Source organism: Terrapene carolina, unplaced genomic scaffold (assembly GCF_002925995.2).
Source record: "Terrapene carolina triunguis isolate 2854851 unplaced genomic scaffold, T_m_triunguis-2.0 Scaffold740, whole genome shotgun sequence".
Lineage (NCBI taxonomy): Eukaryota > Metazoa > Chordata > Testudines > Emydidae > Terrapene > Terrapene triunguis.
The window spans coordinates 2713091-2725488 of NW_020665091.1; the positions used below are offsets into that span (position 1 = coordinate 2713091).

General features: G+C 51.3%; 1 protein-coding gene across 1 annotated transcript in view; it reads right to left on the reverse strand.

Moving 5' to 3' along the window:
- Positions 1 to 1402: 1402 nt before the first annotated feature.
- CLCN1 (chloride voltage-gated channel 1) overlaps positions 1403 to 12398 on the reverse strand; it is a 69432-nt gene continuing 58436 nt past the window's right edge. The window contains 4 exon segments of the mRNA XM_024211805.1: positions 1403 to 1795; positions 2355 to 2441; positions 3600 to 3704; positions 4200 to 4238. Coding sequence (XP_024067573.1) covers positions 1403 to 1795; positions 2355 to 2441; positions 3600 to 3704; positions 4200 to 4238 — 624 coding nt within the window.

Here is a 12398-nt window from a genome sequence, read left to right on the forward strand (position 1 = left end):
TTCACTCCCTCTGGGGCACCTGGCATTGGCCACTGTCGGTAGACAGGATACTGGGCTGGATGGACCTTTGGTCTGACCCAGTATGGCCATTCTTATGTGGGCATTCTTATATTTTAAGACTATAACTTCATAGAAATTGCCGATAGTGGTTCAGAGACAAACACATAAATATCTGAAAGATAGAAACATATATACAGTCTTACTGCTCATTCGTCCATGCCTTTGTGACCTCTGACCAACCCACTCCAATCTTGGCCATTCTGCTTAAAGACTTCAGTGAGCCAACCGGAAAACAAGTCTTTCCTCCCGTCCAATTCTTTTTTAAAGTCCTGAGTATATTAAAGAACCGTGACAAAGATCAGGCAGCCTTTCCTCCCTCCCAACCATGCTTGTGGGAGCAGTAAGAAACCTCCCTCTTCGTGGCAGCGCTGGCAGGCCCAGGACAAGCCCCCAGCATTCCTCCCACCAACGAAAATACCAGAGGGAGAATCCAGAACAAGACCCAGTGTTTCTGGACAAGAATGTTCTTGGTGCGCAGGATGGGAGAGGGGCTTGAAGGGGCTACAGGGGCATGGGGTGGTGGGATTCTGAGATGGAAAGTTGCTTCTAGATACAAGTGTGGGAAGCGTGTGTATTTGTGAGGTGTTTGGGAAGATGGTGACCACCCTTAGGAACTGCAGGGAGGGGTGTTGTGCTAATGAATGAGCCACTGTATATAAAGCTATTATTACCCCAGGGATGCTGGGTGTCTCTAGGTGCCAGGCTGGCTCAACCCAGAATCTTCAGGGATACAGCTGTGGCTCGGTGGATTGTACAGGAGGGTGTTCGGGGGGCTTGCCCTCTCCCCTCTCATTGCCTGCACAATCCCCCTGCCCCTGAGAATTTTCACTAGTCAGAAATCCTGGGTTGTGGGAAGGTTCCTGCAGGAACTGTTAGGGGGCAGGGGAAGCAGAGAAAGTCATGCTGTTCTTCAGGGTGTTCTGAGAATGGAAAAGAGGCAGGGCTGTGGCCCCCATCCACTCCCCACCACTCTCTCACAATGGCACAATCTGTTCAGAGCATCTGTCCCTGCAGCCAGTGGGGTCCATGCCTCATTATGGTTCCTGCTGCCTCCCTCCCCCATATGCTCACCATAAGTGCTGGGAGAGAAAGAGTAGGGCCCTTAATCCCAGCAGCCCTCTTGCCACCTGGGGGAGTCCATCTCCCCCATCACACATGCACCCCCATCTGTCCCAGGTAGCACAACACTCCAGGCAGTGAGGGCAGCAGAAGGGCAGACCTGTGATCCCTCCCCCAACTAAGCTACTGCGGATGCTGGAGCATTGGTGAGAGAGTCCTCAGGCTTCCCCCTGAGGAGCATGTGTAGCAGGGCTGGCTCACTGACATCCCCTCCTCCCACCGGTTATAGGGGCACATCCTCTTCATCGTCCTCCTCCAGGTCCGTGGAGCGCAGGCTCAGGTCCTTGAGGATGTCTGAGATGTTCTCAGCAGCAGGGCCAGACAGCTCCATTTCCTCCAGCTCAGCGTCAGCAGCTGAGACAGAGTGCAGCCCCTTCCCCTCCTCAGGGAAGGGCGGGGGCTGTGGGGAGGGGGAGCTGGAGGGCAGTGGGCTCCCCATCCCTGAGTCCGCAGCTCCTCTCACAGGCACCACACAGCTGTCCTGCCGGCTCCACACCTGTGAAACCTGGCTACTCTGCTCATTGCTGACCGAGGTCCGATTGGTGTCTCGGAAGCTGGCGAGGGGCGGACGGAGGCGGACGCCAGAGCGCGTGGAGCCCTCAATTGCCTTCTGGAGCTATTGGAGGGGCAGAAGGTCAGAAGAACAGAGAGGGAATTAAAGGGCAGCTGATAAACCACAGCACAACAGTTCAGCTACTCTCCAAAATAACGGGGCAGGAGACTAGCCCCTGGAGAGATCAGATTTTGCATTGCTATAGTGCCTTTCATCCCACAGCACTTGGCAAACTCCAAACCTCAGTGTAGCCACTTCTGGGAGGGACACTGGCTAAACGGATCCGGCACGGGCCACACAGGTAAGAGCCCGTCTCTCACAAAAAGGACTGTCACTAGGGGATCTTTAATATCCATGTAAAGCAGACAGGCCCTTGGTTTGTTAAGGCTCCTTCTGAAAAACTCACATCCAGGAACACAATTTCTCCCCTCAGAAGGGAAAATGACTAAGTCAGTGCTGCCAGGACTTGAAACTGGAATGCCTGGAAATGTACTGACTGCAGAGCTGAAACTTCCATCCCAAAGCTGGTTCTCGTCTGCTGTGGGATATTGCGATAACACAGAGAACGTCTGGGGCTGAGCAGGAGGTGGGAGTGTCTGCATGAAAACTTGACTGTATTTACCTCTTCCAATGCCAGCACTCCCTTCAGCTTCCCCTTACTGGTCACATAGGCATGGCTGAGGCCCAGCAAGGAGAACAAGGTGTGTGTCTGTGGGAGAAAACACAAGAGAATCTCCATTACCAGTCACCTAGGGCTTGATGTCCTCAAAGGCTGGGAATGAGAGTCTTGGCGCTAAGCCTAGGCCTGAGATCCCCTCTGGGCTCCAAAGCTAGAAGTGGGAATCCCAACTCAAATTCCTTTGGGTTTGGCTCCACCCTGGTAAGAAGCTGCCCTAGGAGTGGGAAATTTAATGCTAATCCTCAGTGAGTAGCCTCACTGCACTTGCAGAGTGGTTAGTGGGACTCCGGGGGACCTGGAACTCCTGGTATATACCTGTAGTTAGCCCAGAGCAGCAGTCCCATACAGCTTAAATATTCCTTTTATTCCTGGGACTTCTAATCAGCCAGGACTCCCCTCAGGTCACACTGGTGCAAGCTTGGAGGGCTTTAGGGACACCCAGAACATTCTCACACCAACTCACATCCCCACACCTGGCATATGGCTACGAGGGTGCAGATCCCAGTCCACTCAAGGACCAATGCACAGTGGGGTAGATCCTGCTGTGCTTTGGAGCGGATAGTGGATCCCAGCAATGATATAATCAGTGACAGACCCCTAATAAATACAGTGATAGAGGCATGCAGATCCCATTGCACTCTGAGGCAGGGAGTGTGAATCCCAGTATTCATGTGCTGGGATGGAGGTCCCTGGTCCCAGAGGGGCCAGGAGTGTGAATCCCACCCCCACTGCTGCATATGGATCTTGCAGCACTCAGATGGCTAATGTATGAAACCCATCATTATTGTATCATTGCTTTCACAAACATCTGAGGCTGCTGCTGCACTCCGTGCCTAGGAGTGGGAATCCCAGTGCTAATGTGTGTGTATCTAGACAGCCCCCAGAGGCTGGGAGAGGGAATTCCAACACTAATGCAATGGCTGGCGGATCCTAGTGTGGTTCTCTGAAGCTCTTTTATTAAACTAATCTGCTCATGTTCCAGGAGACTGCAGTCAGACACTGTGCTGATGGGAGTTCAGTGAGCTTCTCAGATAGAGATGGCGACAGAGAGAGAGCAAGAGAGAGAAAAATGCAAAGCGAGGGGAGGGAGACAGGGAGAGGGAAGGGGATGAGCCCTAGGGTGGGCTAGCACAGAGACAGACAAGTTGGAGAAGGATGGACAGTAGCTGGGAGGGAGGTCAGACCCACCTTGTGCAGGGAAGTCCTCTCCACTAGCTGAAAAGGGGAGGGGTCTATGCGGCAGCTGTCAAAGCACACCTCCTTATTCAGCTCGTCCTGCTTCCATGCATCTATCTGACACAGGGAAGAGGGGATCACACTCACAGTGACCAACACTGCTCCCAGCCCATACTCCAAGCCGCCCCGGTCTCCTGCTGCTGTTTCCCCCTCCTCCTCATCTGCCGCCCCCACTATATTATTCCTCTGAGGTTTCCCATCCCTCCAGCATGAGCTGGGGCCTCCCCTTGGAAACGTGGTGGTGCTGCAGTACTAGAGGTGCCATTGATTGACATGCCCCCAGCAAGGGTGACACAGTAGCCAGGAAGGTGAGGGCTTCCTCAGGCCTGCTTAGAGGGGATGAGAGCTCCCTGTCTCTCCTTCCTGAGCTCTCCCTGCCCCAGTCACTTCAGGATAGGCTGCCCCATTTCCATGGGTTGAGGGGATAGTTTCTCTCAGGATGGCTTCTCCTTGCAGCATATGAGCATATCCTGGCCACTGGACCTTCCCAGGAAGGAGACAGCTTCCAGGGATGAGAGGAGAACCAGCCCCCCAGTCCTCATCCAGACTTACCTCCTCTGGCTTCATTGTATCTATAACCTCTACATACTCCTGGGGAGAACAGAAAACACAGCCACGGTCAGCGAAAGAGTACACAGCCCTAACTCCACAGCAAAACCCTGGAGTGCAAGACCCCCTTATTCCTAATCTCAGCTGTATCGCCCACTTTCCAGCAACTAACCCTCCCTTCCCCCCCCCCACTCATCCCTAAGCCCAGAAAGTAGCCATTATACTCAGGGTCCCTCTCTTCCTGCTAGGGTGACCCAGACAGCAAATGTGAAAAATCGGGATGGGGGTGGTAATAGGAGCCTATATAAGAAAAAGACCCAAAAATCGGGACTGTCCCTATAAAATCGGGACATCTGGTCACCCTACTTCCCGCTCACTCCTAATCCCACTGTGCACCCCCCAGATACTCAGGGACCCCCATCTTTCCCTGGGTGTCATTGTCATGGACGGTGGAATCTGTGCACTGGGATGCTACTGACCTGCACACGGGTGCAGGTCCTGGTTTGGTGTGGGGTTTTGCTTAGTCTACTCTTGATGCCTTTTGGACAGCCCCCTTGGCCTACACTTTCTTAGGCTACGTCCTCACTACGGGGGGGGGGGTCGATTTAAGATACGCAAATTCAGCTACGCGAATAGCGTAGCTGAATTCGACGTATCGGAGTCGACTTACCCCGCTGTGAGGACAGCAGCAAATCGACCTCTGCGGCTCCCCCGTCGACGGCGCTTACTCCTACCTCCCCTGGTGGAGTACAAGCGTCGATTCGGAAATCGAATGTCGCGTCCCGACGAGACGCGATAATTCAATCCCCGAGAGATCGATTTCTACCCGCCGATTCAGGCGGGTAGTGTAGACGTAGCCTTAGATCTGAACAGATCATCATGAAGCCTGCCTCAGTACCTGCAGTTTTCTGTCTGCTTCCTTCCCCAGAGTTGGTGAAGAGCTCTGTGTAGCTTGAAAGCTTGTACCTTCCACCAACAGAAGTTGGTCCAGTAAAAGATATGACCTCACCCACCTTGTCTCTCTCAGTACTAGCAGCACAGACAGCACCTAGCCAGAAGGATCCTCACTTCCCCATGCATGCCATGGCCATCCTCTTCTGCGGAAATCCCTAATCCTTTACCAGGAGCTCAGTGTAACAAAGTGAGGATTTTTCCTTGTTATGTTGTATGTGAGTGTATGTGAATCTTACTGTTGAGCCTATGTGAGTCTTACTGTGTGTGCCTCAGTTTCCCTCTGTGCTGCACCAATGCCTAGGTGGTGGGAATAAGGGTGTGTGACTTTGGCTGAGACCCTCAGGGGCAGGTGAGGCTGCTTCAGTTGCCTGCATGTAGGCTATGGCCGGTGCCCTTCGTAACCTGAGACCCAGGAGGGGAATGCAACCAGGTGACACATTGCCTGGGAAGCAAGACAAAGACCAGAAGGAGGAGGAACGGGGGTGTCTGAGATCGGGTCGCTGGTAGCTGGGCGGTCTGCTTGGGGGGCTGCAGGGGGGAGTCCAGGGCATCTGGCCCAGGATTCCCCCAAGATGGACTTGGCTGAAAGTCACTGATTTCTGTGCTAACAAGTTCTGTTCTACACTGTGTTCCTGTCGACTAATAAACCTTCCGTTTTATGCTGGTTGAGAGTCACTGCTGACTGCGGAGTTGGGGTACAGGGCCCTCTCGCTTCCCCAGGAGCCATGCATGGGCAGACTCACTACAGGAAGCGCACGGTGTGGAAGGGGATGTTGAATGCTCCAAGGTCAGGAAGGTCGTAGCTGTGTAAGCTTCTTGCCCTGGCGACAGTATGCTCAGAGAGAGGAGGCATGCTCCCCCAGAGTCCTGGCTGGCTTCCTATGGAGTAGTTCCAGAGCATTGGCCCGGTGACTCTTTAACAACTGGTGGGAGCGGTGGGATAAACTGCACCCGGTGGACAGTGCATCCTGCAGTAAGTGACTGGGGAGCAGTAAAATTAAGGTGGGATTCACGGGAGATAGGCGTGCAAAAGGCTCAGTGAGGTGTGGTTCCAGGAGGCAGAGGAGCCTACAGCTTAACCCCCGAGAGAGATTGTGACCCCTAAGAAGTGCTGTCGCACTGAAGGGGTTCCTCCCAGGGACCATGGGGAGCTGAGAGAGCACAGGCCTGTGAGTCCCTGACAACTTGGGAACAGCGAAGAGATGGCCTATAACCATCTCCTTCAGAAGAACATTGTACAGCTTTGCAGAGAAAGAGAGGGCTGCGCATTGGAAAGTTCACCAAGGCACAGCTAATGGCTCAGCTGGAAAAGGATGATCGCTCTAAGGAACCGGTTCTTGACCCAACTGGGGCCACGAGAGAGGCTGGGAGCAGCCAGGCAGCCCGAGGGCCCACATCGGTTCCTGATCCAGCTGTGGCCGCAAGAGAGGTTGGGAGCAGCTGGGTGCCCCTGAGACCCGTGTCCCCGACCAGCAAGGGGTCTCCACCGGATTCCCTGCTGGTGGATCTGAGAGGGATGGAATTGGAGCTGATATCAAAGGAGTCAGAGGACTGTGAGAGACAGGGAAGGCATGAGGCAGAACAGCAGGAGAGACAGTGGCAGCAGGAACTGGCGATGGCTGAGCTGAGAGGTAGAGGGACCTGTCCAGGGGATCCAGGCCCTGCTCCTGTAACGGTCGAGGATTTAATTTGAATCCAGGGAACCAATCAGCTGAGACTGAAGTGGTCAGTGTAAATGCAAATGGCAGAGAGGAGGAGTTGCTAAGCTCAGGTGCCCTGCCTGTCTGTAACCAGACCCCTGGAGCTGAGTGGGACAGAGAGATGCTCCCTGCCCCTTTGCACGGAGTGGCGGGGGTGGGGGGGAGGTGGCTCATGCTGGCTCTGATACTGTGACCAAAGCAGCAGGATCACTGCCTGCCCTCTCTGGGACAGCAGGGGCGAAGCTGAGCCCAGGGGGATCAGAGACCCCAGCTGAGTGTGGGGAACCACAGCCAGGGCGGGACAGCTGCCAACCAGGGCTGCCTTGTCTATAGGTGCAGGAGACCCCAGGGAAGTGGGAAGCAGCTAAAAGGGCACTACTGGTGACAGAGACGCCTGGTCAGAGGGTGGCCAAGATCAAGATGGGGGCTCTTTACCAAGAGAGCCCGAATCCCAGCGCTCCCATCTGGAGGGCTGTGACTGCAGGCAGCGAGAGGAAACTGGTTTCACTCCCCTCTACAGCCGTTGAATTCCGGGCCGAGCTGTGGAAGGACCACTCCTTAGAGAAGCTGAAGGAACTTTCTAGCCACAGCCCAGTGCAAACCCTGGGGGAAGACTGCCGGGAAAGATTCCAATGGGAGAAGGGATTCCTGTACCGGGAATGGGCTCTGCCAGGGGAAGTGGAACTGTGGGGGATCTGGAGGCAGCTGGTGGTCCCCCAGAAGTACCGCCACAGGCTGCTGTACCTGGTCCACGATGTCCCTCTCTCGGGACACCAGGGGAACCAGTGCACCAGGCAGAGGCTGCTACAGAACTTTTACTGGCCCGGAGTCTGCGACGCCATCCAGCAGTACTGCAGGTCCTGCAACCCCTGCCAGAGGGTGGGGAAGGCCCGAGACAAGAGTAAAGCAGCCTTGAGACACCTGCCTGTTATAGAGAAGCCTTTTCAGAAGGTGGCCATGGACATAGTGGGGCCCCTCAGCAAGGCGACTCTGGCAGGGAAGAAATACATTCTGGTGAGGGTAGATTTCGGTACCTGTTACTCAGAGGCGGTGGCTCTATCCTCTATTGAGGCAGACACTGTAGCAGATGTGCTGCTGACAGTTTTCAGCAGAGTGGGGTTCCCCAAGGAGATCCTTACAGACCAGGGGTCCAACTTCATGTCAGCCCGGCTCCAGTGCTTGTGGGAGAAGTGTGGGGTCCAACACACCTGGGCCTTGGCGTATCACCCTCAGTCCAACCAGCTGGAGTAGAGATTTAATGGGACCCTGAAGATGATGCTGAAAAGGTTCCTGGACCAGCATCTGGGACAATTATTTACCCCACCTGCTGTTCGCGTACAGGGAAGTACCCCAGGAACCCATGGGGTTCTCTCCTTTGCAGTTTCTGTATGGGAGGAGAGTGAGGGGACCCCTGGACTTGGTGAGGGACGAATGGGAGGGGAAGGCCTCTCCTGATGAAAAATCAGTGGTGGAGAATGTACTGACTTTCCAGGGAAAGCTTGCTGAGCTCATGGGTCTGGCCCAGGAGAACCTAGCCAAGGGAGGCAAAAGGTCTGGTATGACTCCTCACCTGCTCCTATGGCACCGGGGACCAGGTGAGGGGTCTCATCCCAGTGAGGAAGAATAAGCTGCAAGCTGCCTGGGACGGGCCCTTTAAGGTCATCACCCAGCTGAATGAGATGAACGATGTGGTGGAACTGCCCAACTGGGCTCACAGCCACCGAGTGTACCATGTCAACATGAGTGCCTAGTATTAAATGAGGATATTGATATAATAGGCATCACAGAAACCTGGTGGAATGAGGATAATCAATGGGACACAGTAATACCAGGATACAAAATATATTGGAAGGACAGAACAGGTCGTGCAGGGGGCGGAGTGGCACTATATGTGAAAGAAAGTGTAGAATCAAATGAAATAAAAATCTTAAATGAACTACATTGTACTACAGAATCTCTATGGATAGTAATTCCATGCTTGAAAAATAAGAATATAGGAGTAGGGCTATATTACAGACCACCTGACCAGGATGGTGTTAGTGACTCTGAAATGCTCAGGGAGATTAGAGAGGCTATTAAAATAAAAAACTCAAAATAATAATGGGGGATTTCACCTATCCGCATATTGACTGGGTATATGTCACCTCAGGAAGGGATGCTGAGATAAAGTTTCTTGACACCTTAAATGACAACTTCTTGGAGCAGCTGGTCCTGGAACCCACAAATGGAGAGGCAATTCTTGATTTAGTCCTAAGTGGAGCACAGGATCAGGTCCAAGAGGTGTATAAGCTGGACTGCTTGGTAATAGTGACCATAATATAATTAAATTTAATATCTCTGTGGCGGGAAAAACTCCACAGCGCCAAAAGTAAAATCCCTGCAAGCTGCGTGGAAACTTTTTAAAGACACCATAATAGAGGCTTAACTTAAATGTATACCCCAATTTAAAAAGCATAGTAAGAGAACCAAAAAAGAGCCACCATGGTTAAACAACAAAGTAAAAGAAGCAGTGAGAGGCAAAAAGGCATCCTTGAAGAAGTAGAAGATAAATCCTAATGAGGAAAATAGAAAAGAGCATAAACTCTGGCAAATGAAGTGTAAAAATATAATTAGAAAGACCAAAAAAGAATTTGAAGAACAGCTAGCCAAAGACTCCAAAAGTAATAGCAAATTTTTTTTTAAATACATCAGAAGCAGAAAGCCTGCTAAACAACCAGTGGGGCCACTGGAAGATCGAGATGCTAAAGGAGCACTCAAAGACGATAAGGCCATTGCAGAGAAACTAAATGAATTCTTTGCATCGGTCTTCACTGTTGAGGATGTGAGGGAGATTCCCAAACCTGAGCCATTCTTTTTGGGTGACAGATCTGAGGAACTGATCCAAATTGAGGTGTCATTAGAGGAGGTTTTAGAACAAATTGATAAACTAAACAGTAATAAGTCTCCAGGACCTGATGGCATTCACCCAAGAGTTCTGAAGGAACTCAAATGTGAAATTGCAGGACTACTAACTGTCATCTGTAACCTAACATTTAAATCAGCTTCTGTACCAAATGACTGGAGGATAGCTAATGTGACGCCAATTTTTAGAAAGGGCTCCAAAGGTGACCCTGGCAACTACAGGCCAGTAAGCCTCACTTCAGTACCGTGCAAATTGGTTGAAACTATCCTAAAGAACAAAATTGTCAGACACATAGATGAACATAATTTGTTGGGAAATAATCAACATGGTTTTTGTAAAGGGAAATCAGGCCTCAGCAATCTACTAGAATTCTTTGAGGGGGTCAACAAGCATGCGGACAAAGGAGATCCAATGGATATAGTGTATTTAGATTTTCAGAAAGCCTTTGACAAGGTCCCTCACCAAAGGCTCTTAAGCAAAATAAGCAGTCATGGGCTAAGAGGGAAGGTTCTCTCATGGATTAGTAACTAGTTAAAAGATAGGAAACAAAGGGTAGGAATAAATGGTCAGTTTTCAGAATGGAGAGAGGTAAATAGTGGTGTCCCCCAGGGATCTGTACTGGGCTCAGTCCTTTTTAACATATTCATAAACGATCTGGAAAAAGGAGTAAACAGCGAGGTGGCAAAATTTGCAGATGATACAAAACTACTCAAGATAATTAAGTCCCAGGCAGACTGTGAAGAGCTACAAAACATCTCACAAAACTGGGTGACTGGGCAACAAAATGGCAGATGAAATTTAATGCTGATAAATGCAAAGTAATGCACATTGGAAAACATAATCCTAACTATACATATAAAATGATGGGGTCTAAATTAGCTGTTACCACTCAAGAAAGAGATCTTGGAGTCATTGTGGATAGTTCTCTGAAATCATCCACTCAATGTGCAGTGGCAGTCAAAAAGGCAAACAGAATGTTGGGAATCATCAAGAAAAGGATAGATAATAAGACAGAAAATATCATATTGCCTCTGTATAAATCCATGGTATGCCCACACCTTGAATACTGCGTGCAGATGTGGTCGCCCCATCTCAAAAAAGATATATTGGAATTGTAAAAGCTTCAGAAAAGAGCAACAAAAATGATTAGGGGTATAGAACGGCTTCCATATGAGGAGAGAGTAATAAGACTGGGACTTTTCAGCTTGGAAAAGAGGTGACTAACGGGGGATATGACAGAGGGCTATAAAATCATGAGTGGTATAGAGAAAGTAAATAAGGAAGTGTTATTTACTCCTTCTCATAATACAAGAACAAGGGGCCACCAAATGAAATTAATAGGTAGCAGGTTTAAAACAAACACAAGAAAGTATTTTTTCATGCAACGCACTGTCAACCTCTGGAACTCCTTGCCAGAGGGTGTTGTGAAGGCCAATACTATAACAGGGTTCAAAAGGGAGCTACATAGATTCATGGAAGATAGGTCCATCAATGGCTATTAGCCAGGATGGGCAGGAATGGTGTCCCTAGCCTCTGTTTGCCAGAAGCTGGGATTGGGTGATGCCATGGATCACTTGATGATAAACTGTCTGTTCATTCCCTTTGGGGCACCTGCCATTGGCCACTGTCAGAGGACAGGATACTGGGCTTGATGGACCTTTGGTCTGACCCAGTATGGCCGTTCTTATGTTCTTATGGAGCCGTACTGTGACAGGGAGAGGCTGGTACTGGCCATGTGTGGTCAGTGGGAGAAGGGAGAAGATCCCCTGGTGGGTCTGTTCTCTGAGACAGGAGCCGGCCCCTTGCTGGAATCAATTCCCTTCTCTGACCAGGTAACCCCCTGCCCAGCAGGCAGAGATCAGAGAGGTGCTGCGTTCCTACTTGCAGCTGTTTTCCAACCGGCCTGGGCTTACTGACCGCACTGTCCATTGGGTGGAGACTGGAGCCAGCCCTCTCATCAGGTGTTTCCCATTTAGAGTCACTGGGAACACAGCCCAGGCTCTGGAAAGTGATGTCAGAGACATGATGGCTTTAGGGGTAATCCAGCCATCCACCAGCCCCGGGGCCTCTCCCATGGTGCTGGTCCCAGGAAAAATGGGTGATCCCATTCTGTGTGGCCTATCGGAAGCTCAATGCCATCACCATGTCTGGTGCCTGCCCCATAACTATGCCTGATGAAGGGGGGGGACTCAGTACCCCACTACCAGGGATCTCACCAAAGGCTACTGGCAGGTGCCTTTGGAGCCAGATGCCAGGTTGAAATCTGTTTTTGTCACCCCTTTGGGGCTGTACAAATCCCTGGTCCTACCTTTCAGCCTCAAGGAGGCACTGGTCACCTGCCCGCGCCAGATGAATCAGTTACTGAGGGGGATGGAGAATTTTACCCAAGCATACATTGATATTTGTGTCGTTAGCCAGACCGGGGAGGACCATATGTCCCAGGTGAAGAGGGGCCTGGAACGCCTCCAGGATGCAGGGCTGACTGAAAAGTTGGGAAGTGCAAGGTGGGGATGACAGAGGTGTCGTACCTGGGCCACAAGGTGGGGAGCGGCTGCCTAAAGCCAGAGCCAACCAAGATGGAGGCAATCAGAGATTGCCCTGCACCCCAAAAACAAGCCCAGGCCTTTATAGGGATGGCAGAGTACT